Source organism: Idiotropiscis lumnitzeri, chromosome 18 (genome assembly GCF_059441095.1).
Source record: "Idiotropiscis lumnitzeri isolate Australia: NSW breed Sydney's pygmy pipehorse chromosome 18, RoL_Ilum_1.0, whole genome shotgun sequence".
Taxonomy (NCBI): Eukaryota; Metazoa; Chordata; class Actinopteri; order Syngnathiformes; family Syngnathidae; genus Idiotropiscis; species Idiotropiscis lumnitzeri.
In genome coordinates this window covers 7,735,502-7,762,939 of record NC_142408.1, presented here as the reverse complement: position 1 = coordinate 7,762,939, position 27,438 = coordinate 7,735,502, and the positions used below count along the sequence as shown (strand labels likewise).

At 39.4% G+C, this 27,438-nt stretch overlaps 5 protein-coding genes across 5 annotated transcripts; all 5 read left to right on the top strand.

The window, feature by feature from the left end:
• The first annotated feature begins 58 nt into the window (after positions 1 to 58).
• gfi1b (growth factor independent 1B transcription repressor) lies at positions 59 to 4,259 on the top strand. The gene is made up of 7 exons (XM_088281587.1): positions 59 to 226; positions 515 to 597; positions 888 to 1,061; positions 1,504 to 1,724; positions 2,176 to 2,313; positions 2,488 to 2,653; positions 2,956 to 4,259. Exons 2-7 carry the CDS (start codon positions 522 to 524, stop codon positions 3,132 to 3,134), a joined length of 954 nt encoding a protein of 317 aa, XP_088137713.1. The 5' UTR covers positions 59 to 226; positions 515 to 521; the 3' UTR covers positions 3,135 to 4,259.
• Positions 4,260 to 9,843: 5,584 nt separating this feature from the next.
• On the top strand, positions 9,844 to 16,246 carry gtf3c5 (general transcription factor IIIC, polypeptide 5). Its single transcript, XM_088281378.1, has 11 exons — positions 9,844 to 10,177; positions 10,558 to 10,756; positions 11,376 to 11,574; positions 11,740 to 11,926; positions 12,378 to 12,482; positions 13,202 to 13,316; positions 14,019 to 14,099; positions 14,261 to 14,349; positions 14,564 to 14,646; positions 14,779 to 14,921; positions 15,219 to 16,246. Exons 1-11 carry the CDS (start codon positions 9,971 to 9,973, stop codon positions 15,389 to 15,391), a joined length of 1,581 nt encoding a protein of 526 aa, XP_088137504.1. The 5' UTR covers positions 9,844 to 9,970; the 3' UTR covers positions 15,392 to 16,246.
• A 532-nt stretch (positions 16,247 to 16,778) lies between these two features.
• Positions 16,779 to 20,555, top strand: LOC148319372 (bile salt-activated lipase-like). Its single transcript, XM_088281726.1, has 11 exons — positions 16,779 to 16,920; positions 17,215 to 17,362; positions 17,543 to 17,662; positions 17,825 to 18,022; positions 18,193 to 18,323; positions 18,444 to 18,551; positions 18,672 to 18,786; positions 18,867 to 19,053; positions 19,309 to 19,512; positions 19,872 to 20,081; positions 20,186 to 20,555. Exons 1-11 carry the CDS (start codon positions 16,855 to 16,857, stop codon positions 20,352 to 20,354), a joined length of 1,656 nt encoding a protein of 551 aa, XP_088137852.1. The 5' UTR covers positions 16,779 to 16,854; the 3' UTR covers positions 20,355 to 20,555.
• An 818-nt stretch (positions 20,556 to 21,373) lies between these two features.
• On the top strand, positions 21,374 to 21,894 carry LOC148319371 (histone H2A). Its single transcript, XM_088280980.1, has one exon. It carries the CDS (start codon positions 21,398 to 21,400, stop codon positions 21,782 to 21,784), a length of 387 nt encoding a protein of 128 aa, XP_088137106.1. The 5' UTR covers positions 21,374 to 21,397; the 3' UTR covers positions 21,785 to 21,894.
• A 1,027-nt stretch (positions 21,895 to 22,921) lies between these two features.
• On the top strand, positions 22,922 to 23,234 carry LOC148319370 (histone H4). The gene has a single exon (XM_088281731.1). The coding sequence runs from the start codon at positions 22,922 to 22,924 to the stop codon at positions 23,231 to 23,233; it is 312 nt and encodes a 103-aa protein (XP_088137857.1). The 3' UTR covers position 23,234.
• Positions 23,235 to 27,438: the final 4,204 nt, after the last annotated feature.

Genomic DNA, 27,438 nt, shown 5'->3' with positions numbered 1-27,438 from the left:
AAATTGTCTTTTCCAGGTTGCCTCTGCCATTGGTTGAAACCACAGTCAGATTCCCCGGCGAAATTATCTGATTGGAAATCAGGGAGGGGAGAAAAAGAAAGAGCAACAAGTGCGATGCTTTTACGCTGGTTTGCTTTTGAGACTTGAAGGAAAGGATTTTTTTTTGTGAGACGCACTAAAATCTGAAACACAAAAAATATAATTCTTTAAATTGGATCTTGTTGAGGTGAGTTTCATCTATAACGGGAATAATTACGCACGTCTATTTTTCTTGACTTGACTTTATGGCTTAAAGTTTGGCATTGCATTGTATTGTAAATGGATCGAGTAATATCATAAATAACGTTTATAATAATTTGTGTTGTATTTTTTTAATAACATTGTTCCCGATTCAAATCTTGACAAAACGTTTTGAAATTTACATTTTGACAAAGCATGAGCTTTGTTTAACGGTAATTGAGATGAATGTTTACTAATGTGTAGCGCTGAAGCAACGTGTTATTTGTGCTTATAGATTCGACATGCCACGATCGTTCCTGGTGAAAAACAAACGGAGCACGTCATTTAATGTGCATAGATTGTATGAAGATGAGACGGGTGAGTTTGTAACATTAATAATGAAATAAATATTTACATTCATTTAAAAAACATGGCAATTATTAGGACAATCTTGCCAACTTTTTTCACTATTACTCGCCACAGTACAGTTACAACTTTTTTTCACTATTATTCGCCACAGTCCATTTAACAAAATTTTTAGGCAAATTTATCAGAATTTGAAATAAATGATGAAGAGGATTAAATTATAAATTGTGTTTAATTTCGCTGCTTTCAATTTTTATATAATAATCAATGTCAACCAAATTTTATTGTATTTGTATTTCAAGGTGTCTCACTACAGAGCACAGACTCTTCCGACAGGCCTCAATCTGAGAGCCTATATTCCCAAACAGAACTCAAACCATTAGAAAAAGAGGAGGAAGAACTTCCGAGTCCTTTACCTACACATGAAGAGCCCACCAGATCCCCCGAGGCTCCCACAAAGCTGTACTACCCAACAGGTGAGCACAGCATTTTCTTGCAGGCATGACTATAATTACAACTGTTAAACCACAAAATGTGTCAGCAAAGTTCCAGGACAGGCGTCCTTAAAGATATAGTTCACACCCAAACTACAAACGACAAGTTTTCCTCTTCATTGTGGGCTGGACATTCAACCTTTATGTCTACAAAGATTGTGCGGCATTCACTTCGTTCAGGGCACGAGAAGAGGCGCGAGTTGTGTTACGATAACTCGTAGCTGCTCCACTATGACGACGCACCTGCTCTCAATACCTTGAACGTCCGAGAAGAACATGGCTGTGCTGGAGCAACCTCCCCACTCTCCCGATTTAGCTTAATTATTTTTATTTTTAGTCAATTGAGGAAAACTTGTACACCTTTGACAAAAGTCCTGGAGCCTTTCAGATGCACCTTGTGAGTATTCTTTTCTTTGCTCCCCAGATCCTCAAATGGCAGACTACCCGTCTTTCTATAAGCCGACATATTCCTGGGAGCAGGTTCCCTCTCCTTACCAGTTGGGTTTCAGCCCCGCGGTGCTGCAGCATGCCGCCAGTTTGTACAACACGCACATCAGCCGCAGCCCACAGCACCAACAGCCTCTGGACTGTAGTACCCACTACTCCCCAAGCTCCAACACCTACCACTGTATCACCTGTGATAAGGTATGTTAAGTGTGAACGCCACCCAACCTAGGAAATGTAGCCGTCGAATTAAAACTGTTCATATTTAGTTGAAATTAAGTCATGAACGCTTGGTAAATCATAATTCAACATTTGGAAATAAGTAAGTTTGAGCTCACTATTTGACAACTTAATGTTGTTGGGCAGTAGAGTCAATGGGGGCTCACTATTTGGCAGCAAGCAGTAAGTCTCACACAGTTCTTAGCTAGCTGACAATTTATTATAACATAATAACATTCATATAAAGTAATATAAGTCTCCATAAAGCATTAGCAGTTGGTAATAACTGTGTGTTGAGACGCTTATAAACATTTTATAAATGTACTGATGTAAAGGCGTGAGAGCTTTTAATTTCAGATGTCAAATGATACCGTATATGCGCACCGTCTTGAAGTTTTCAACCAAGTCTGTTGCCATATCAACTGTGCTTCAGGTGTTCTCAACGCCACATGGCCTGGAGGTTCACGTTAGGAGGTCCCACAGTGGAACGAGACCTTTTGGATGTACCATCTGCAGAAAAACCTTTGGCCACGCAGTCAGTCTCGAGCAACACATGAATGTCCACTCCCAGGTACAATTCCTGAAATACGGTGTATGATTAAAGATGTTAAATATAATAGAATGCTGAATGTAGGTTTTCATGTGTCATAAATCTCCTTAGGTCCTGGCCGTTGACAAAATCAGAAATGTATTCAAGTTCTTCTATGTCAACCACGTAACACATTCTGTGTTTGCCTTTGCCCAGGAAAAAAGTTTTGAGTGCAAGATGTGTGGGAAGTCCTTCAAGCGCTCCTCCACTCTGTCCACGCACCTCCTCATCCACTCGGACACGAGGCCGTACCCGTGTCAGTTCTGCGGGAAGAGGTTTCATCAGAAGTCTGACATGAAGAAACATACGTATATTCACACAGGTATGACCTTGCTGACAATGTTACAAATTCATTTTGTGGCTGCGGTCATCGTCTGATTGTTAAGTAATGTTTCCACGGGTGTTATCACAACCAATGAATCACAATAAAGACCTATGAGCGAAATTTCACCCTTTTCAAGCAGCTGTCGGTGCAATTGTTGAGATACAAATGTAAACTTTATGGTTGCTTCCACCTTAAGGGTAGTGACAAAACCTGATTTTCCAGAAACAAAGTGATTTGTATAAATAATACAGCTGCTCCGAGAATCCAAGATTTTATGGTGGGTTTGTGTGTGTTTTCAGGTGAGAAACCCCACAAGTGCCAAGTATGCGGAAAAGCGTTCAGCCAGAGCTCCAACTTGATCACCCACAGTCGCAAACACACAGGCTTCAAGCCATTTGGGTGTGGCATTTGCTCCAAAGGCTTCCAGCGTAAAGTGGACCTTCGCAGGCACCACGAGAGCCAGCACAGCATCAAGTGACACGTCAACAGCCACCATTCAGACCTGCTGTATGATCAGGGGCGCTGCTCAGCCCCCTAATCAGAATGTCAAGCCTACAGTTGGGTGCAGTTTATGTAGATACACATTGCAATGTATTGTTTAAAAAATAATTCAGAATATATAATAACAGCAGGCTTCATTATGATACACCTGCTGGGGGCTGGACCCTTTAGTTAATGAAACCTGACGGAGACTTAAAATGTATTTATTGACTCAATATCACCATAAGGTGCCTTTACAACTTTTCCATTTCACCCCTGAAAAGTTGCGATTTACCACTGAAGATTTTTTGCAGTTGTATTAAGTAGGTGTTGTGCCTGTTCCAAATACATATCGGTCAAGCTAGCACGCTTGACAGTATTTTTTTTAAATAATCAACTGATAGCAGACAATGCACATGCAAGCAGTATAATATGTGAGCTCACTGACTCACTTGGTAGACAATGAGACGGTGGACATTTTCGCCAAATGCTGGCAATTAATTGGAAGTTGTTGGTTGAGCAACGTGATTCACTGAACATGACGATTGTGTAATCTTCAACAAATAAATGATTTCAAATTTCGGGCCGATTTTGGGCTTCATTTTCACAGACAGACAATTTGGTGGATTTAGACCGATTTGAAGCATGTCTAAGTTGTGGTGCAGGTGGTGTAACATTTTGCTGGTGTTGATCATGGCGCAGACAGACAGATTCTGATGTGTGGTGCATGACCATTGTAAATTGTTCATAAATATGACAACATATTTTTAAAAACACCTCCCTGGGTTATGTGGGGGTGGCCGGGAGGACTCTGGAGATGGCGGTGTTGCACTTGGACCTCTCCTGTGCTGAATTTAAAGACGCCTCTCTCTAACTGCGCCTGTTTATGAAAATAGCGAATGTTAAAGTTGATCATATTATTGTGACAGCTTAAGCACGTTCTCTATTATTGGAAACTCACTCAGTAATTTCAATTTAGCCAAATGTAATGTTTGCCACAATACTCAGGGCCCCCAGAGGCGAACCAGACAACCTCACGACAAACCAAATTTTCTAATCCAAATACTGCACCACCGACTTATGTAGTAAACTCTGCCCTGAAACTTGATTTGAACAAGCGGCATGAGCAAAGGACGGACTCCTGTGCTTCCAGCAAAGGGGCGTTGTACTATGTAATAGTCAAAGTAAAAGTGTATTATACTTTCTTTGGTTCTCATCTTTAGAAGACAATGTTAGACAATGATAATAAAACTGATTGTGATTGCTACTGTCCCGAACTTTTCTGCTTTCAAGTGTTGTATCGCTGTCTGCGAGTTGTGTTGTTGTCTTTTAGGTGCCAGAATTATACCCACTTGTGAGTTCTTTGCTGTTGTATTTAAACTGGATGTAACGTGAGAATTGTAAATGGTCTTCATGAGGTATTACATTCGATGAAAATAAAGAATGAGTTGAAGCTGTGGTTGTTCTGTCCTTTTCCCTCCAGGGTAAAACACATCTCGGCTGTTAGTCTAGTAAAATGATGTGATAAACTCTGTCAACACGCCTCTTCCAGCTCATTCTGGTTTCTTTCGAAGTGTTTTAGCTCACTCGTTAGGCCTGGGAAAAGTCACGCAAACTACTCTGCTAAAATAAAAACAGTGAGAGATGTATTTTAACTGTCGTGTCTGGACACTTGATGATCAAATGTAAGGTGTTCTTGTTTATTTTGGATGGTCTCGGAGATTGTGTCTACTGAAATAATCATGATGCACTTTTGCACAGCATGCAGAGTTTTTTTTCCAACTGTTTGGTTACGTTATTTAGCTTGGTGAGAGTAGCAAATTATCACAAACAATAAACACTAGAAACACGACAGCTAGAATAATAAACATGTTGTGAAATAAAAATTTGAAAAATATTATGATTAAGATTTATTTCTTTTTTTTTAAATGAACCTCATCTATTCTACTGAAAAAGATGCGATCTTGCATTCAAATGACACAAACAGCCGAGGCCAGAGAAATAAGAAAAAGTCCCATTCAGTCTTTCTCTTAATTTGACAACTAGAACTGTAATCACAGCTAGAAATCAGAATTACACAAACCAACCGATGAGGCATTATTAAAGTTTGGCCACACACACCTGCATATGTCCACTGTTGCTGCTTGGTTTAAAGAGTGCACTGAGGTGTCTGGGATACAGGGATTAACTAATAGGCTGGTGAAAAAAGGGATTGATTGCTTAGTCAACCGTCACCACACCCAACCGGCACATTGGATTTACTTTAACAAACAGACTCTTAGGAAAACTCACCACCTTCCTCAAACACCAAACCAGTTAGCAATTCTTAGATGCTTCGGGCAAATCAGATCATCACCGGGGTTTGTTTAATTTAATTTAACAGGATGAAGCATCGTTGGAAGTTGCGCGACCGACCACCAGCTACTATATTTTTCATGCAGGTATTTTTAATTTTTTTTAAATAAATTTTGGAATTATTTTTTTAATTTCATTTCTACTTTCATTCGAAGCCAGAAAATTAAAACATGTGTAGGGGGGGTGGGTATAACATATATGAGTGGTTTCGAAAGAGAAACAGCATAAGTTCATGTATATTATTATTATTATTATTATTTATTTTTTTTCGGCCAGCTTCAAGTATCTGGTCTGAAACTGGTTTAAGGCCCATCCAGAAAATAAAACACGGTCGTGAAACAAAAACAGTTTAATGCAAAATATTGCAATTTTGTGTATGATCCTGCAGAAATCAGTGTCTGTGTGGGCAACAGAACAGATGTGGAGGCTTACTGTCTGGCAAACAAATCTGAGGTCTTTATGCAAAACTTGTGGATTTCACAGAGGAAACAAGGCCCCCTGTGTCTGTGTAACAGTTACAGGGCTGCGGAGACATCCTGGTCTGAGTGGGACCGACCTAATCAAAATCCAGCACATGTAACCAACAGAAAAGAGAGGAGGAGGCTCATTGTGGGCGGGGCATGCAAACAGGACACAGGTTGTGAATAGGAGAGGGATCATAGCCTCAGGTAAAACGTGAAAAAAAGCAAAAAGACATGCAGCATGCACCGGGAACATTCCCTTATGACTGCTGGTGTAAAAAGCTTTATGAATAAAAATAAATGTGATTTTTGCTGCTGAATAAATCAGATTAAGCTTGCTAACTTTTAACTCTGTTAATGTGAACGTACACCCCTTCACATTTGCACGTTGGGCCTCCAGGTGTTGTAAAAGATGCAAATATATTGGACTTGATTTGCTTTCTAACTGTGCAGCTGCATGCCACTAAAAGGTCCACTTGCGACGCCGCAGATAAGGGCGGTCCTTTCATCATTTCTCGTACGTTTAAAGCTGTTTTATACATTTAAGAAAGCGAAATCTGAAAGAAGGTAATGCAATGACAACAAACCCAGACATTAAGTTTTTTTTTCTGTCAAACATATGGTTCTTTATAAAAGAGACACCTTTATCCAACTTGAATGTTGTGCCACCGATCTCCTTCATAAGCAAGAAGACACCCGAATCAGTCCAGGAGATGGAGCTTAGATGCAAATTTGTCTTGCAAATGATCCCCATGCAAATAGTACCTGGTTTGTGCAACCACATGCCCGAGGGGTGGCAGATTCATGGAACGCAGAGCGGGAAAGCCGAGAAAAAGGTTATCATAACAAAGATAGGTTCATACCAGGGGTCTCCTGCTAAAACATATTTGATGTCACTTTTACACTTTTTGTGATCTGATAGGAATTTGTTTGCATTCATCAGTCTTAAAAATAAACACAAAAACAAAAACTGTCAGCAGATTTCCTCCATGTGAGTAGACAAAGGAAGTTGCTGTATGATCATGTCTGCTGGACTCACATTAGTGTGCAGATGTGATATTGTTTGATGGACTGTGTCACTGTGTTGTGGTCCAGCATGTCCTCAGATAAGTGCAACAATGACATGGCCAAGCTTCCTGTTTGGTCACCATACAGATGATGTTCAACATGAACATACACTCTCTCACAAAAGCACATGCGCACACACACACACACACACACACACATGTATATATATATATATATATATATAAAGTTTAATTTCAATCTAAGAAAAATTGGTGAGTGAATTTGGATGAAATCATCCTTGGCTCTGTTTTATTTCATAATTTTATCGTTTTGTGTTTTGGTGCTGTGAGATACTTTTGCAAAATGGGTGCCTCTGCAAAATTCAGCTTGGGAAGCACTGCTTAAGTGAGCCAAATTGGTCTGTATGACCTGACACATGTAAACATCACACGCCAGATATGGGTAGATTTACCACATTTTACCTTCCCAACTGTCAAACAGACAGCTGCAGGTTCAGAAGCAAAAGCTCAGACGAGTCATAAGGGAGTGAGCCACTTGAGAAGCAAATGTGGGCAAAAAAAAAAAAAACATGAAATCTGAGTGCAACAGGCTCTTCCAGCGAAAGGCAGGCAGCAAAGTGTGTCTGATAATGCTATCATGGCCTCCACACATTTTAACGGTTGGACCAGACCAGCCATGAGGCAGGGAGGAGCGGACAAGGTTTTGAGAGAGATAGCACCAAAAGAGGGACACGTGTCAAACATTTCCTTGTAAACTAAACTAAAAGAGTAGATCATCACATCAACATGTCACCACAGCACACAACTGATTGTCAGTCAGTGCCTTTGGTACCCTCTTGACCAATCCTTCTCCAATCCGTCAATACGAGCACGGAACTGCAATGTCAAACACATTGCTGAGCTTGGATAAAATGTCATTTGGAATTTCTCCAAAGCTATTGACTTTTAATGTTGACATTTTGGGCATGGATTTAAAACTAAGGAAGTTTCAAATGTTTCAAATTATGACTGAAGTATATTACAAGACAGGTTTATTTTAGCCACTTGTGACCCACATGTGTTGTGAATGTCATTTAAACGGTCACAATTATGGTATATATCACAGTACAATGTAGTATATTGTCACTGAGAGGAATAGTTCACGTTTCTTTTGCCTTAGAGCAGGGATGTCAAGCTCATTTTTGTCACTGGCCACTTTGTGGGTAGAGTCTTCCTCCGAGAACTGTTGACAATGAAACTATACCGTAAAAATGGTTTAATTGCCTCATCATATAATTACATAGACACAACAAAATGATCGAAAACTATTTAGTTATTTTAAAAAGGGTGATTTTTAAAAAAAAAAAAAAGAAAATTATTACAATATCTCAACATTACAAAAAATTAAACTGATTCTAGCAAGCGAGAGAAGTACGTACGTGTGATTTGCTTTAGCAGGTCACTTAAAATCCATGTCCTTGATTTTGATACCGGTGCCTTTGAGTGAGTGTATAATTCACCTAATTCAAGCAAGATGGTAACAAAAAGAGGGATATAGATTTTTCCCAAAATGTGAAGCTTTACAATACCCCAGGCAACTAAAACAAGTCCAACTCGAATGAAAACAAACTCTTTAGCGCCACTAAAATAATCTCCCTTATAGCAGGAACATTTTAATAACTCTGTAAACAGAGAAACAACTGTTTCCGTTCTTCTCTAAAGGGATATGAGTGTATTGACAGATTCCGTGAGGGACAGACCACAAATCCTCTTTTCTGAAGTTCTTCTGTCAATAGGTGATGGAAACTCTCAGGCAATTTAAGAGCACATTCAATGTCTTTGAGAATAGCCAGCAGTATAGTGAGTGAAATAAGCACACCTAGATTATTATTTATTGTTGTATTTACTCAATGATTTATTATTAGCTATTCACTTTATGTATATTCTTGCCTCAAAGCGCACTTGATATATATATTTTAATGCATTTATACTTGTCTCCAAACCAATCTCGTCTTTCTTTGTATTATTGCAGATGTCACAGATCTATTGATAAATATACATTCGTAAATGAGTAACAGTTTAATATAATACATCCAAAATAATTATAACTGACACCGTTGTAGTCAATAATCGGAGCGGGTCGTTAATTTTTTTTAAAGGTTTATATCGCCATCGTGTGGCCAGATGTGAAGCAACGATTCGTCTTTCAGGTCGATGTTCTGTTAAACTGACAATTTTAATCCATCCATCCATGATCTGAACCGCTTCTCCTCACAGGGGTCACGAGGGGGTGCTGGAGCCCATCCCAGCTGTTTTCGGGCTTTAGGCGGGTACACCCTGAACTGGTTGCCAGCCAATTGCAGGGCACACACAGACAAACGCTCACAATCAAACCAGGGGTCTATTGAGAGTGTCCAACCAACCTGGCATGCATGTTGTGGAAACCGGAGTACCCAGAGAAAACCCACACAGGCACGGGGAGAGCATGCAAACTCCACACTGGAAGACGGGAATCGAACGCTACAACTCTGCACTGTGAGGTCATCGCCCACCGTTCCACCCTGTCAATTTTAAATGTCAATGAATTAAATGTGTGTAGATTATAAACTTTTCTACGCGAAAATAGTTTTATTTTAAATAAATAAATCAATCAAACTAAAATAATATTTTAGTTTGTGAGAAACAATTATATTACAATACCCCTAGAAACTCACGTGCGCGCGCGTTCACACACACGCACACACACAAATATATAATCAAATGAAAACCCAAATCAACTAAAAATAATGTCCTTCGTGATTTATCGAAATAACATTGCTCTCGGAACAATGGAAGAGCATATATAAGCGTTTCTAGCCGGAATTATTTTGCTGTTGCTCTGCAAGCATGCCAGGTTGAAGCTGCAAAAAGAGATTTCCGCCTGATTCGCGTTGTTTCTTGTGTTACACTTTGGCTGGCTATTTACATCACATTATACACACACACATATAGAGAGAGAGAATTCATTATTAATGATGGAGGATCCCAAAGATTTAAATTTGGGGTTCACGCTGAGGGAACTGACGTTTTCCAGTGAGAATGAACATGACATTGTGCCTGGCAGCTCGTCGACGTTGACGCTGCGGGAAAACAAACTGGTTTGCGTGGAATATCCAGGGGTAGTTTCCAGTGTGGACAAGATGCTAGATACTCTTGGCGGTGAAAAAGCAGTGTCTAAAGTAAGTTAATAAGAACTATGGAATGAGCGAAACGCATTTTGCATGTGTTCAAGTGATGCAAACGAAAAGACCACAAAACATTACCGAAGACAAATCAGGTTTAATACCCGCATTCCGTTTTCGCTCGCATTTTTCATGAGCTGAACTCAAGCATTGAATACTTTTTTTTTCTACGTGCACAAAATGTAAGTTTCTTTTCTCATTTTTTTTTGGGGGGGGCGTGGGACTCTCCGAATCCCAATTTGAAAGCGTCTTTAAATTTTAAATTCGGATGGCATTGTTAGTGATTTATTTATTTAGATTCAAGACAACTTCCGTGAAGTCAAAAGGATTATAAAACAGTTTTTTATTTTTGGGTGATTATTTTTCCCATTTCATAGGCCTTCACTCAACCGAATCTGCGGCTCGAGCTGCGCTACCGACCTCAGGACCCTTTCTGTCATTCTGTTTGCGGAAACCGCTTCTCGTCAAATAACCTTCTCCTGCGTGTACGAAGGAGAGTCCGGAAAAGAGACTCCAAAGTTGCTGAGATCAACATGGAAGTACTTGGAGTCATTGGAACAACATACAAATTTCAAGGTGTGATTGTAAATCCTTACCCTTTTACGTTTACATTGTGGCACTCTCGCCTCTTAGAGCTAGAGAAATACAATAAAAATTAGAAAATATAAAAATATATTAACCTTTTTTAATTAAAATTGTAAGTTTATTAATGCAGTTATTGAAATAATTTTGTGAGAGGTTAGCTATGTCAGGAATTTGCAGGATTCTTGGAGGACTGGAGTCCCCAAATTGCAGACTTTGATGAGAATTGACGAATAGAATTTATTTATACAAAAATATGCACAAGGCAGACTAAGTACAACAAATGACAATGGTTGCAAGAAACCAGGATGAGTGAGACAAAAAAAAAAGAACAAAAATCGCTTCTCATAAAAATGCAAGGAAACCCAAAACGCATATGATACAAACCAAGACAATAACTAACAACCAAAATATCTTCAACATAAACGAGGCGAGTGAAAACGGGCATACATGAACATCTAGAGGAGTCACACACTTGGGAGACAGAGTTAAGAGCAAGGCAAATAATCTGACTGTGAGTTGTCGGCTTGGCTGTCCTTAAATAGTCCGCTGATTCAATGAAGGTATTCATGTCAACAATTGACGTTGAGGAAGTGATCTTTGTCTCTTCCAGGGATGGCAGACTATCAGTGCCTTGCGATGCATTGTCAGGATGGAAAACGCACATCTTTGTATGACAAAATTATCCTTCGGAAACCTGAGAAGGAAGAATTTTTTAAGCAGCCCATGCCGTCTTTCCTTCCCCCGGCCATCTTCTCTCGTCTCGACACTTCAGTTGATTATTTCTATCGAGCTGATGTTCCTCAAAAACAGTGAGTGCCTTGTGTGGATAAATTGACCTCTTCTTTACATCTTTTGCTCGTCTAAATAGTTTAAATCTGTTGACCCATTTTTCTGTTTTTTTTTTTTTGTAACTACATTGACAAAAGAGGATCAGAAATCGTCTTTATTCTACTTGTCCTCGTTTGTTTGTGCAGACAAGCGGATGTCGCGAGCAAGACAAGTTTCATTGGTTTGATCAGACCCCGTCGGCCCCACAATGCCATTTTCGTCAGCTACACTGATCCTGTTGTTCCTACCGAAGCACTGGAGGCGGCAAAGATTTATTGGCAAAATATCGGCTCGAGGGAGAATGACAAGCAGGCTGAGGAAAAACTAGTTGCGGTATGTTTGAAATGATGTTGCCCATCTGCCTACTGATTGACAAGTTATACACTCGTGTGAGGAATGATCATTTTCATGGCATCACGTCAAAACTGTGCAGTGGATAATTCCAAAGAAACAATTAAAAGTATAAAATAAATAAGCCACTTGAGATATTCACGTGTTAGATGATAATCCTCAAGAAGGATTTTAAGGGGTCAGGAAATAGAATTTCGTCAACATTTTATATTTTTATATATATATATATATATATATATATATATATAAATTTTCCACTAACCATTGCCACTTTCAGTGAGTTCTTAAGCTGTCTGCATGAAAGTCAGTCGAGTGCACCATGCCGCCATCAGTGACCTTGGTTTAGCAATATTATACAATGTCAAACAGGCATAACTTTCCATAATTCTGCTGGACTTTTTTATCTTATCTCTAAACCAAATTTTGTTTTTAGATGTTTGAGAGCCGGCCCATCTGGTCACGGAATGCTGTCAAGGCCAACCTTAACATCCACCCAGACAAACTCAAAAGGCTCCTGCCTGTCTTGGCGTACTACATGGTGAGTTCAAACTGGACTCTGTGTGCCTGATAAAGAATAAACATCATTGAACACTTTTATTTTTTTTGCCCACAGTCACCCTCAGGTAGACGGGTGAAAGACGAACAACAATGAAGTCTTTTGTATTTCACTTATATCCACAATTGATTATTTATACTGTATTCTTTTGAATGGAGTCTTCCCAAAAAAAACTTTCTTTGGGAGTGTTTGCAATGTTGCTATTTTAGGGGTATTTCTTCTTGTATGCGATATGCGTGTTTTATCAGTGAAACATGCTTTAATGAAAACTAAAGGTGTCTAAATCTTTGCAGGAGATGGAAAATGTGTCAAGGGAAATTTTGAAAGGCTTGACAAAAATTGTGCCGACATTTTTGCATTTATTTTTCTCATTCCCAAAATACCCAGTTTTCCCCAAATCCAACATTCATTCCTCAGCATTTCACCATAGCTTCAGCATTTCAGCCTTTTGGAAATTGCATCGTCTAAATGTACAAACCTGCAAGTTGATACAGAAACTTTTCAAGTTCATACCCTTTGAGTCACAAACTGAGTGGATTAAATTTCATTTCTCTCAATTTGTCGCACCGAGTTGTTTCCATGTTATTTCCGTTATAAACTAGTTATACTTGGTGTCATCCCAAAATTGTAAAACAGTAAAGTCCTGTGTTAGATGCTAGTAATGTGATCAACTAAAATCTATCAGAGCATTTCTTATCAAGGTGACTGGACCATGGAGAACTCTGTGGGTCAAGTTTGGCTATGACCCCCGAAAGCAAGTTGAGTCCAAGATTTACCAGATGCTTGACTACAGGATGCGATGTAGCACCAAGAGAGGTAATAAAAGCGGCTGCAATTGGAAATGCAGATGATCAACGTAGGAAACGCTATTGGCTTCTGACAAATGTTAAGACCTTTTGTAGCACTGCATTCTTATCGAGTTGTGTTGTATTTAAATTATTGAACACGATTGGTGCCTTAAGAGTTTTCTTTTGGCGAATTTGTTATTTCCCCCAAAAATGTTTTGCTTTTCCTTTGTTAGTGCAACTTTGTGATGTGGTCGCTTTGTGGTGGCAATGAAATGAATACTCAATACTCACTGAGTAATAATCACCTTGGTAAAATATATATATATATATTTAGAAGTTTCTTAAAAGAGGCTTCTTATTTAATTTACTGTAGAAGAAGTATGTTCTTTGTTTGTGTCTGCATGACTGTACGGTATTATACTGCCTCCTGGTGGACAAGGTGGGCATAACCGAAGGAACAGCACAATGAATTTTATTGCAGCATCAAAACATGATGCATAAACGGTCTAATTCTGTATGTTATATTTACTAATGTTATCTTGTTTTTTTGTTTTTTTTTAATAAATTACAAAATAATTTAGTGTTATTTTCCCTAGTGGAATATAAATGCCATTTCTATTCATTTCAATTGGGGGTAGAGGAGTTTAGATATGAGTGTGCGCTTCAGTAATGCCGTCTATTAGAGTCTTAATTTTTGACTTTTCCGTCTCTTTGTCTCTTGCATCTTTAGCATATGTAATCTCTGAACTTCTGGTGAAACCCAAGAGGAGTACCCTGAACTACACCTTGCCAATAGTAATCAACAAGATCGGTCAGTAAATGCATTTATTCATTGAATACCGTAGTTATGTAAGAAGCATTGAGTGTGTTTTCAAATTAACTGGCTAGTTTGTATTGGTTATCCAAAACCTTGGTGACAAGTTCTTAACTGAGCTTTTCATGCACGTACGCTTAATTTTCCTTGATTCTTAGGTCCAACTCCGGCCAGTGTGTCAGAACTTCCATCTCAGGAGGCTTCTAGCACCAGTAGAGATCCAGTCCCAATTTCTTATCAACTACAGGTCAGTTGACATCTGAGCAGTGCATCACTGTACGACATTCATTTTAGATGGTATCCATTTCCCGATTTGAAGGGCCGGGGCATTTTGTTTTAAATATTTATCTAATGGATTTTGTATATTATTTACCGCTTGAAAAAGTTTATAATTCTGGTGGCTAAAAAGAGTACCACGAGAAAAAGTTGATACTAATTTCTGCAATTTTTGATGTCTGCAGGAATCATCCTATATTTTCCGAGAGGGCATGCTGCCTCTGCACCGGCAGATGTTTTACCAGCTGTGTGACTTGCTCGTGCCAAGGTAGACTTCTGCGCTGTGCATTCGCTGCTTTTGTTTAGTCTGTTCAACACAATTATTTTCCTTATGCTCTTGCTCGGTATCGCAAATCACAGGTTATTTTTTCACAGATTTTTTTTTTCTGTGTGTGTCTAGTATCCAGGAAGTTATTAAGCAGAACAACGGTGCGGAGGAAGTGTGTGATGAGCGTGATGGCTGGTGTCCTGTGGGTACCACGGACAAGCTGAGAGACATCATCTCAGCCATGGTCAAGAAGGTTATCCGAGCACAAAAAGAGCGTAAGGAAATTTGCACACATTGAAAGCTAATATGCCGCTGACATCCGTCTGTTGAAGTTGATGTCAGCTTGATGCAAAACCCAATAGATAATGTTTATTAATTTAAAAAAAAAAAAAAAGCCTCAGCGCAACAGCCTTGACGTGACATCTAATTGAGCTAAGTTGTACATTTTTGCAAGGTGGCTCACAAAGCTGAGGAAACCTGTCAAGAATGTTTTGAAATTGATGTCTTCTTCATCTGTTTTTTGAAACGACTGAACTTGGAGCCCTTTTGTTGAAAAAATATTTCTCCACCAGCATTGCAAAAGCGCTCCCTGCGACCACGACGCGAGGCCCAGAGTTCAAAAGTCGACGGCGTTGATGACGAACATGATGATTATGAGGAAGAAGATGAAGATGAGGACGAGGAATACCAGCCGTCGGAGGGAAGCGAAAATGAGATGGAAGCAGAAATACTGGATTACATGTGACAAAAAAAACAAAAAACATTTATCTTGATGCAGAATTTTCTTCCGTGCAAATTAAAAAGCTTGAAAACAACACAGAAAAAAGCTTTCATTGTGCACCATATTCCGAATACACCATTTTTTTTATAGGTTAGGTATGATTTAAAATGCTTAATTCAGATAAAGAAAACACGGCCAAAGAAAATTGCAATATTCGTAAATGATAACCACATTGTTTGTACCCATTCTTGAAATAGTATTAAAAAAAAACACAAATTAAATCGACCTAGACGAAATTGACTGTACACTTAACTTCATCTTTTTTTATGCAACTTTTTGAAGCAAACAAATGATTTCTCTCACTCACTGAGACTTGCAAAACTGTCCACAGGTATTTTAGTTCTCCCGTGTTGAGCGAACTGCTCCAACTGTCTGCATGTTTCAGATCCTTCCACAGACGTTCAATAGAATTGACATCAGGGTTCATAGAAGGTCACTTCAGAAGAGTCCAAGGAAACAAAATGTGGATCTTAGCTTGATTTCTTGGTTGTATTTTGCGACATTATCCTGCAGAAATTCTTGTGAACATGCGGAAGGAGCTGAAACATGCAGGCTGGAGAAAGCAGAGAAGGCTGGAACGGTTTTTGACGAGTGGACCAAAATACAGGTGCACAGAATACAGAATTCATCTGTTTGCAGTGAACGCCTCAGAAGAATGCAAAATACAATTCTCAGGGAAGGCTCCAAGTGTCATTATCCCCCAAAGCCAATTTTATTGTATAACCAAAAAAAAAATAATAAAGCAATATCTGATTTGCGTCATTTATTTTTAATAAATGTGCATTTATTTTAAGATATATCAATGGCCATTTTTGTTTTTGGGTGGCCTACTAACAATTTTGTCCTTGTGTGTACTTGCATATAAAAAGTCTACACACCCCTTCTGCTATAAATTACTGTATAATGGTAAAATCTGTATTGCAGAATATTTTACAGGTCACAATTGAAAAAAAATATATATATATTTCAAAAACTTGATGTACTACAAAAAAAAGTAAAGACAACTTTTGAAATCACCATCAAAAGGCGTAAAGGGACTCATAAAGCCTTCTCTGATTCAAATTTGCTGTTGACCACTGTCTATAACTAGTCAATAAAATCATTATTGAAAAATGCAAGAACTGTTATGTTTGAAGACTGATTGGCATTCTTGCTCTGTTTTCTCATCCTAAACTTTATTTTTTGGTTTAGATTAAAATAATATAATCTGAGACCGAAATATGTAGGGAGAGATGCTGTGAAAAACTAAGGGTGTGATGATTAACTATGCAGTGTGATTTTGAGTTAAAAACACAGCTGTGTCAACTTCCCTTGTCACACATCACTGCAAATGTCGAGAAAACAACTCCCACGTTCATAGGTGGATCCGGAGGAGTGTCCACTTTATAAAAGTGCAGTGGCCAATCATCGACGGTCTGAGTTTGGTCATGATGGAGAAGCTTGGGATCTTGGTCACCGTTGCTGTGTTTCTGGAGATGGTGTCTGCCACCTCTGTAAGTCACCGAATATCATTATTTTGTAAATTGAATTTGTCATCATTAGTTGCGAATCAAAGTATAAAGTCTATAAAGTGTGTATGTGACTAATACAGGATGTTGATATGACTTTTGGCCAAAGTCAGCTGAGACAGGATTTTTTTTCTCTCCCGGGGTTAAAGTGGAGCTTGACTGATACATAGGGGCCCTGAGAAAATAATTACTGAATATGTTTTAGGATATCAAATCAAACGTTGGAGTAGCTTTTACTGGGGAAAAAAAAATCATGATCATCATCATTTGTGTCTTTAGCTGGGAGTGGTGTACACTGAGGGCGGTATGGTCGAAGGCGAGAACATCCGTCTTGGGTTCCGTCACCATATGGACGTCTTCAAAGGGGTCCCGTTTGCCGACATTCCTGGAAGGTTTGAGAAACCGCAGCGTCACCCTGGTTGGGATGGTGAGTTGACTGAATATAGAATTAAAAAAAAAAAAAAAAAAAAGATCAATTAAGATACATTATGAATACTAAAAAAAAATCAGTTCTGCAAAAATAAAGCCCTTGCTGTCTTCTAGTAACACTGTTGGGTGTTGAGCCCCTCACAGGTCATTGTCCTAACTTTACCTTGCCTATGATCAGGTGTTTTGAAGGCCAATGAATACCGAAAGAGGTGCCTTCAATTGAACGTACTCATGACTGACACGAGAGGAAGTGAGGACTGTCTCTACCTTAACATCTGGGTTCCTCATGGCCGATCAGGTAGGTAGAGAGAAGCCGATATTAAGCAAGAAGTTTTAAGTCCACAAGCCACATTAAAGCTGAATTAATTTATCTTGAAGGCCACTTTTTGGGCCGTGCATTTGACACCCTTCTGCCATACAGCAGATGGTAAAATGAATAATAATGATCTTTACTTCCTAGTGTCAACCAATCTTCCCGTCATGGTCTGGATCTACGGAGGCGGCTTCCTGGCTGGCGGATCGATGGGTGCTAACTTCCTGGATAATTATCTCTATGATGGGCAGGAGATTTCCGCGAGAGGAAATGTCATAGTCGTGACTCTGGGATACCGAGTGGGAACTTTGGGCTTCCTCAGCACAGGAGATGCAAGTTTACCAGGTACCATGTGCTGTTTTTTTTTTTTTTTTTAATTTTTTCATTGTTATTTATTGTGCAAACTGCTACCAGACGAACAAAGTTGCTTGAAATTTCAAGCATCATGTTGGGGACCCCCTGACGGAAAGTTTTCAAAATCCTTTCATCCCCGAACATCTAATTTTGTTTGTCAGGTAACTACGGTCTCTGGGATCAGCAGGCCGCCATTGCCTGGGTCCACAGAAACATCCGCTCATTTGGAGGAGACCCTGACAACATCACAATCTTTGGGGAGTCTGCCGGTGGCGCCAGCGTGAGCTTCCAGGTGGGATGCTTTTTTTTTATTTATTTTTTTTAGGCTTGCTACTGGCTACTTGTACTCAAGTGAATAAAGGAGTGCACATGAAACGCGTCAAGATTCATTTTGACACATCTCCATTCGCAGACTCTCACTCCCCACAACAAGGGCCTCATCAAGAGAGCTATCTCCCAGAGTGGTGTTTCTCTTTGCCCCTGGGGTGTCATCAAGAACCCCCGCAAGATTGCAGAGGAGGTAAACATAACGTTGCTTTGACTTGTCAGTGCTTCAGAGTGTAACTTCTAGACACTTCTTTTTATCATTTAATACGGTTGTAAAACAGTGACAGATGATTCACCCCCCCGCTCTGTTCAGATTGCGGTTAAGGTCAACTGTCCTACTGATGACAAAATGGCCGCCTGTTTGAAGATGACGGATCCTGTGCTCCTCACAAAAGCAGGCACTCTCAATTTGTCCAGCTCACCAGATGGTAAATAACGCACCTCACATCACTTTTTGGTAGTTTACTCTCATTTTCTGCCTGTGTTGAGTATTTCTCCCTCCTCTCAGCCCCCCTCGTAAACAACTTGGTCCTGTCAGCTGTAATTGATGGGGATTTCCTACCCGATGCGCCTTCCAATTTATTCCACAATGCCGCTGAGATCGACTACATTGCTGGAGTCAATGACATGGATGGACATTTTTTCACTGCAATCGATATCCCTTCAATCAACTCCCACCTCGTAGACACGCCGATGTAAGTATTTGCTCCGGTTATCTGAATAAACATATTCTACCAAAATGGATGTAATTCATTCATGGTAAATTGCCTTTTTTTCAGTGAAAGCTGAAAGTCTCTACCCCTAATTCAAATCCATTGTGATGGTGTTCAAGACGTGCAAACTCTCTGTCACTGTCCAAATAGTTCTGGACCTCTGGCTGCAGTTGTATTGCTTTAAGTGACATCACACTGGATAAGATGACTTTCCCTCTAACTTTGTTTTAATGCTAGTGATGACATGAAGAGGCTGCTGGCTACGTACACCAAGGACAAGGGCAAGGCTGGTCTGGATGAAGCATACTCCACATACACTTCCACATGGGCAACCAATCCCAGCAAGGAGGACATTAAGAGAACAATTGTGGATGTTGGAACAGATTACATCTTCTTGGTTCCTACACAGGCTGCTCTTTACCTTCATGCAGCTAATGCTACGTGAGCATACACTTTTGCTGAGCACCTGTTATTGCTCATTATAGTTTACACATTTACAATACGTTCCGCCTTTTGGTGTACACGCCTTGACCACGTGGGGGCAGTATAACACATACAAAAGACGCGCATTGTAGTTCACAACTGACTGAATGAACTTCAGTAATATCAATTATTTTTCACAAAAAAATATGTGTGAACTATGTGTCTCTATGTCTTTATGTTTAGTTTGACAGCATACTTCAATTGGGAGTGCCAATACGGACTTGCATTTGAAGTGTTGTTCACTATCTACCAAACCAAGTGAAGACATGTTTACAATTGGGTGCTTCTTTGATTTTTCTCATCTCGTCTCATTAAAGATCTGGTCGCACCTACTCCTATCTCTTCTCTGAGCCCAACCGTATGGCCGGAATCGGTAGGCCGTATCCCAGCTGGATGGGTGCTGACCACGCTGATGACCTGCAGTATGTCTTTGGAAAGCCTCTCACGACACCGCTGGGATACTGGCCTCGCCACCGTGATCTTGCTCGCTACATGATTGCTTATTGGACCAACTTTGCAAAAACTGGGTATACTTCTTGACATCAAAATACCCCCCCCAAAAATTTATGAAAAATCAACATCAATAGATCTCCACATGAATTTACTTGTGTTGTTTTTGTCATGTCCACAGAGATCCTAACAAAGGAGATTTGAGCGTACCGACCACCTGGCCTAAATTTACCAATGGACACCAATACCTGGAGATCAATAATAAGATGGATAAGAACTATGTAAGACAGAAGATGAGGATGCGTTATGTACATTTTTGGACCAGCGTCTTGCCCAACCTCCCAGAATAAAGACCAAAGCATTCATAGTGGGTCATTAATGATATTGTTTTGATTGAACATGTACAGTATGTAAAACATCTTAAGAAATGCAAGTCTGAAAAGATAAACATTTACATCAGTGGGGCGAGATGTGAAAAATAAAAGCCTCACATTATGTGATGCACTTACATCACTGTGGAGTGATAACACAATAAACATTTTCACAACCTCCTCCTTTTTAAAGAGCTTTATTTGAACATAAAACATCAATACAAACCAAAAATTAATACAGTGCAAGGGTTCATGCAAAAACACAAACCAAAATAAAATTCATCATGGATACATCATCACTGTTATTGATCATGTAATATGAAAATTACCTCATGTAGGCCACAAGTTTTATTATGAAATGCTGTTGGCTAACAATGAATTATAATGGCAGCCAGCCAGAGCATGTTGATTCTAGGCTAGCTAACATTAACTTCAGAACCGGCACAGAACCAAGCAAGCCAGCGACTGTAATTCATTTTAATCAAATTATTTCTTCTCCTTTGCTTTTTGTCTATCACTAAATTGAAAAGACACCCATACACTATTGTACAAGGCGATTCGCCGTATGATTCATGCTATTTATTATTTGCATCAAAGTTACTATACTATATGCTTTCATTCTATCTAAAAGCCTGAAATTAAGACTGCAAATTAGATGAAGCCAGACATATCCAGCAACCCCTGTTAAATAAATATGCACGGCATGTTAACTTTAATGTTTGCGAGTTTAAAGGGCATTAAACAAGCAATTTATTTTTTAACACGGTGAATTCGTGTAAATTGTTTATTGCGTTGAAACGTCGGTTCGTATCGTACACATTTTCCGCATAAAGGATTGACGTCACACCTTTTGAAAAGGGAAGGGGAAATTCTACGAAGGGCTGGTGCTCGTTGCTGGTTGGACAACCAATTCCCCGCATCAGCTAACCAATCAGTGAGCAGCAACGGCCTGTATATAAATGCGGCTCCGAAAACCGTAACACTGTGTCTACAACACATTGAACTAAATATACGCGACAACGATGTCTGGACGTGGAAAAACCGGCGGCAAAGCAAGAGCCAAGGCAAAGACTCGTTCATCTAGGGCTGGTCTGCAGTTTCCAGTGGGTCGTGTCCATAGGCTCCTGCGTAAGGGCAATTATGGTGAACGAATCGGTGCCGGCGCCCCTGTCTACCTGGCGGCCGTCCTCGAATACTTGACCGCTGAGATCTTGGAGTTGGCCGGCAATGCGGCCCGCGACAACAAGAAGACCAGAATCATTCCTCGTCATCTGCAGCTGGCGGTCCGCAACGATGAGGAGCTCAACAAGCTGCTTGGCGGCGTCACGATCGCTCAGGGCGGCGTGTTGCCAAACATCCAGGCCGTGCTTTTGCCAAAGAAGACTGAGAAGGCAGTGAAATCCAAATAAAGCTCGAGGCGTTGACCACAATCCCCCATACGGCTCTTTTAAGAGCCAACCACGTGTTTCTTAAAGAGTACTGTTCTTTGATTTAGAATAAAGCTATATTTGTACTGTAACTGGAACAAATATTCATGTTTATCACGTGTTCTCAAACTCAAGGCTGGGTGTCGCATCAAAAATGACAATTTCTACGTTTCATTTTCAATCAATTTAGGTTAGTTTCGACAGGAAATCTCACCAAATTACCGTTGTCACATTATCCAATTATTCTAAACCACCAAACATCTTCCTAACATAATTCATTTTCTAAATCACGTTTGTCAAAATATAGAAATACAGGAGCCGATGTTTATGTAGAAATAGTAGGTGAATGTAGTATGAATTTTAAATTGTTCCCCTTTTTTGCGAATACCTGAGTTCCTGAATTATAACATCCCGTTAGTGTGAACATAAAAACATAAAATTGGACGTGTTTTTCACAGCATTGCGATACGCAGCATCGCAGACCACTACCTCATAAATTCGAAGCCATTAAAACTAGCAAGATTTCATTCGATATAACTAATAATCTGTTTGTGTAAATCATCATGCCAACCTTTATTTAAAATAAATAAGCACGACTCATCTGATTGTTCACATATGAAAACCTCTTAGTGTTAACAGGGAAACAAAGAACATAAATGTATCAAACTCACTCAATAGGCCCTATGAAACAATATGAATTTAAAATGAAACAAAGAGACTCACGTTCAAATACTGTAATTGATAATTGACTTTCTGTCGCTTCTAACAAGTTGGTGTTTTGGATTTGTCTTTTAACTTTGATTTGCCTTTGATGAGGACTCTTTGCCTACCATGGAATTTTTGTAAATGTTAATTTTGCGAACTAGTTTTTTGTTTGAATTTTTTATTGTAGTTCCCCCCTTACCTTGTAATTGTGAGATTACTCAAATAAGGTTCTTGATTTTTACAAAAAGTAACAAAGAAGGTCAAATTCAGTTTGGTGGAGGTATGGGGGAAGGGCTGCTATGTGACGTAACACGTCACGTTGAGTCAGCTGTCCTCTCTCAGGTCCGCAGTCTTGATTTATAAAACGGACCCGGACGTTGTACGCGGTATTGCAACTCTGTTACAGCAGAAATCATGTCTGGAAGAGGCAAAGGTGGAAAAGGTTTGGGCAAAGGTGGTGCCAAACGTCACCGGAAAGTTCTCCGCGATAACATCCAGGGGATTACTAAGCCTGCTATTCGCCGTCTGGCTCGCCGCGGCGGAGTCAAGCGTATCTCCGGTCTCATCTACGAAGAGACTCGCGGTGTGCTCAAGGTGTTCCTGGAGAACGTCATCCGTGATGCCGTCACCTACACCGAGCACGCAAAGAGGAAGACCGTTACTGCCATGGATGTGGTATATGCTCTGAAGCGGCAGGGACGTACTTTGTACGGCTTCGGCGGTTAACCTACACTCAACAAAACAACCAAAGGTCCTTTTCAGGACCACACATTTGATCTAATGAGGGGCTGCATTTACTCAAACTACTGATATGCATGATGTTAGTTACTTGAACTGAATCGTGAAATGTAGAGTGGAACGCTTGGAGTTGGGTAGACGCCAAAATGCAAATTTCACTGCTCCATCGCCATTTTCTGATTGGCTGAAACAAACTGGTTCTGACCGTGGAGCTTCAAGTAAACCAATGAAGTTTATTCGCGGTCACGTGGTAAAGTTATTTGCATGACATGAAATTTCCAGACTGCGTTTGAGAATAACGCATAAAATGAAATTATTTTTCAACACTGCTGTTCATGACAAGTCCTCGTGGTTGATAAGAACGCCTCTTTATAGCCCAAACGCCTTACTGTCGTGTGCATCGTGTCCATTTCCGCATTTTCTAACATTCAATTATATACCACTTTCAAAAAGAAAAAAAATGTTCCTTATCTTTGCCATTCTATCTTCCAACCGTACCCAATGCTACGATGAAAATATATTGAATTTTATTCAATTGAATTTGCTTGAATTAATTTCTATTAAACTTAAAAATGTAAACGTCTCGGGGATCGAAATGAATTGTTAATTTACGTTTTCGGACATCTACTCCCAGTACACCCTAGCGAAAAATGTTATTTACCTCAATTGTAATACTAATAATAAAAAAAAACGACAACATCACTGTGCTGATGTATGGTTACTCATCTCTCACGAGTCGACGGGATGAAAAGATTTGAAACGTCACCATCTGCTGGAGAAATTGAGTAACTGCAACGTCCAGCATTTATGTCTTTTCTTAAAGGGACAGTTGATTGACCTTAAAGGAAGACAAATCCAAGACAGCCCTTTTTTCACTGACAAGATAAGGTTATATATTTTTTGATTAGGGAACGGAAATTAGTGATGACTTGATAGCTAAAGAATAACAGATGTAATAACGTTAATGTTATGAGTTTCTCTCAACGAAACCTATTAAAAAGACAATTGCTTAACATACACACACACACTCACACAATATGTCAGCGGCTTTAAGTTAAACCGCGAGATAGAGGATAGCGGGGAACACTGTACTGTTCTACAGTGAAATGGCGCACATGTTGAGTTTGACAATGCTCTGGCCAGTGTCACTGACTTGTCTTCCCAAGTCCAACAGAATCCAGCCATCCCTCAGCAGGCACGCTGATTGATCAAAGCCATAATGGGTCAACCTCTCATGTTATCATTAAAGACTTGTCCCCGTTGTGGCTACGCTGCAGCTACTTTTGAACTCTCGCATGATGGAGACATCTGCTAACCATCTCATAGGGTTCCATCATCCGCAGGCCAGTGCAAAAATATTAGCATAAGCCAACGTTGACAGGAAGTCCGACAGATGCACACGCTCGGGAAATGACACATGACTCATACTGCAGAACGACAATCTGTATCGCAGATTTTTATGCCTTTGTACAGTATACAGGCTAGTGAGAATTCAGAGTTGCATGTCTTCAGTGTATGTCTGTCACATACCTGGCAGCACTGAGCTCTACAGGAAAAGATAGTTTGATTAATGAGAAGAGGAAGCAGAGAAGGTCCCCAACTAACCACCATTAAGTGTATAGTACAGGAACAAAAATGAATGTTTGTATGTGTTCTTGCTCCGTGTTGTGTTAAAGTGATTCCGTTAGCCCATCATTGGTATTCGGCATTATCAAATATGTTAGCATGAAGTTAGCAGACTTTTGTTAGAGGAAATAATATGGTTGGGTTGAATATTTGATTGTAGATGTTCCACAGTGGCAACTTGAGAAGTACAATGATACATTTCATTCATCTATTCTTTTCTTTAATACAGACTTTGTTTTTGTTTTACGTATTTTTTTTAAGAATTTATATACTCTGGAGACTCAGCTCTTTGTACACAACCCATATAAAAGTCTCATTTCCATAATAGACCCCCTGTCAATTTTGACATTGAAGCAAATTTTCCACTTCCTGGAAGGGATTGCACTCCATTTTGGAACCAATTTGCACTACCATTGTCGCTCTAAGTGTTACATGACCAGGTGGTCTACCAAAAAGTGGATCTGGACTGCAAAATGTAGACAATGACATACATCAGTAATTGCCTGTGTGTGTGTGTGCGTTTTTGTGTAATAACAGTAATCGCAAAATCGCAGCCTTCGATGAAACCGACACCTTGATGTGACAATACAGAAAGTGTATGTCCAACTCCAGCGAACGGGCGCGGTTGTGGTAGCTATCCAACGGGGGCGCTGTGTTGGCGGATTTATGGTGCTGTCCTTGGCACGACTGATCCTGCAATCTCATCTTTATAACGGGATCTCTGTGGACGCAGAAAATTATATCCCGATGGCACAATCGCTACTCTATATGGTTTGATAGAATTTTTAAACTCAATTTAAGAAGTCACAATGTGTATTTTCCAAACACAAATAGCCCGTTGACGTTTATTTGTGCACATTTCCAATGGAAAAGAAATACACTCATGCTCATTTTAAAGTGGAAGTAAGTGAAATTCCACATTGACTACAGATGAAAACCAGACAACAGTGACGGTCAGTGGAGTTGACCTCGATGTGGGACGAGATGTATTCCACTTCTTTTATACAATGTCTATGTATATGTATATATTAGGGCTGTGCCGAAATCGGTGGTGACTTGACTTAGAATCTTATTGACTGTTAAAAACCAACGCCAAATTCTGTCTTTGACACTCCTCGGTATTTAGAAAATAAAACCTTAACAAGGTTTATTCATTTAATTTTTTTCAAGTTCGGTGGGCCGGATTAAAACGTTTAATGGGCCGCATGTGGCCCCCGGGCTGTAATTTGTCCACCCGTCTTGGAGTATTGTTCCGTGTATCGTCACGGCGGCATACGTATGTACACTTTACCCCTATTTTGCTGGTCCGTCCTGCGTCCTCCGTCAGTGACATCTGGACCGGTTCTCAATCAACAGTCAGATCAAATCACAAAAACGTTTTCAAAATTGACCATGATAAAAATACACTTCACGTGGAGTAAGAACTGGGCTGTGAAATTTGATGTCGGACTGTGAATTGCAAAATATCTGCGCATCTGTGACACCATTTATAAAAGGGCATTGAAAACAAAAAGATAGAATTTTTTTTAATCCCCCCAAATTTCTGACTAAGCGGAAGTATACTGTCAATAGGCGTTTTCAGCAAAAGACGGGGTTGGTTAAAAAAAAAATAAATAAAATAAAATCTCACTTTTTTTTCCAACTAGGGTTTGGGTTAGTGTAATTATAAAGAGCGCCAATTATACATGGATTTTTACTCTGGGTCGGCTCGGTCGCTATTCCTGTGGTTCCACTGTATTCGTCTGAAAGATGTGAATTTTCTCAGTACTTTTCAAATGACATAAATGAGGTTTGCCTTTATTTTTTTTATGGGAGAAAAACTGGTCCCAAAAGCTTTTTAGGACTAACAAGAGCTGCAGCTGTTTGATGTGGCTGTCAAAGGGAGCTTCAGTGTGTTCTTACTTGTCCTCTCTCATGTCTTTTGTGGTTCCTCAATGTGAAGACGAAGCCTTTGCTGCATTGAAGGTTTGTTACTATTCTAAAGTTGCAACAAAGAAAGGGCGCATCTTTTAATTATGTCTTTCAAGTCGACTTATTTGCTAAAAGCATCGAGGCGGCCAGGTGGACAAGCGGTTCGGTTTCTTGAGTGCTTTGCATTCAAAATGTGCACCCAAATTGCCACAATGGAATAAAGTGCAGCTAATTTCAGAACGACAAGTTTAGTAACTGTTTTTAAATTCATATATTTTTGACAGTGTCTTTCATTCTTAAAAATAATATAAGAAATAATAAACACTTTTTCATTTACATATGTAGTATTATTCCAATAATAATTCATATGAATGTGTAAAAATGAAAAAAAAAAAAAGGATTTTCTGTACTTTTCTTTGTCAGTGTGTTGAAAACTGCTCTATATTATGATCCTATATTAATAATTATTATTGCAATTTTTTGTAATTTTTTTTTTTAATTAATACCTATATAACAATGATGATTATGAAGTTAATATAAGGATGATAATGGCATAGATTTTGAAAATTACATTTTGTTGTTGACATTTTACCCATTGTTATTATTGTATTATTATTGGATAGTTTTTGTTTGACAAGTGGGGTGTATACAATTTT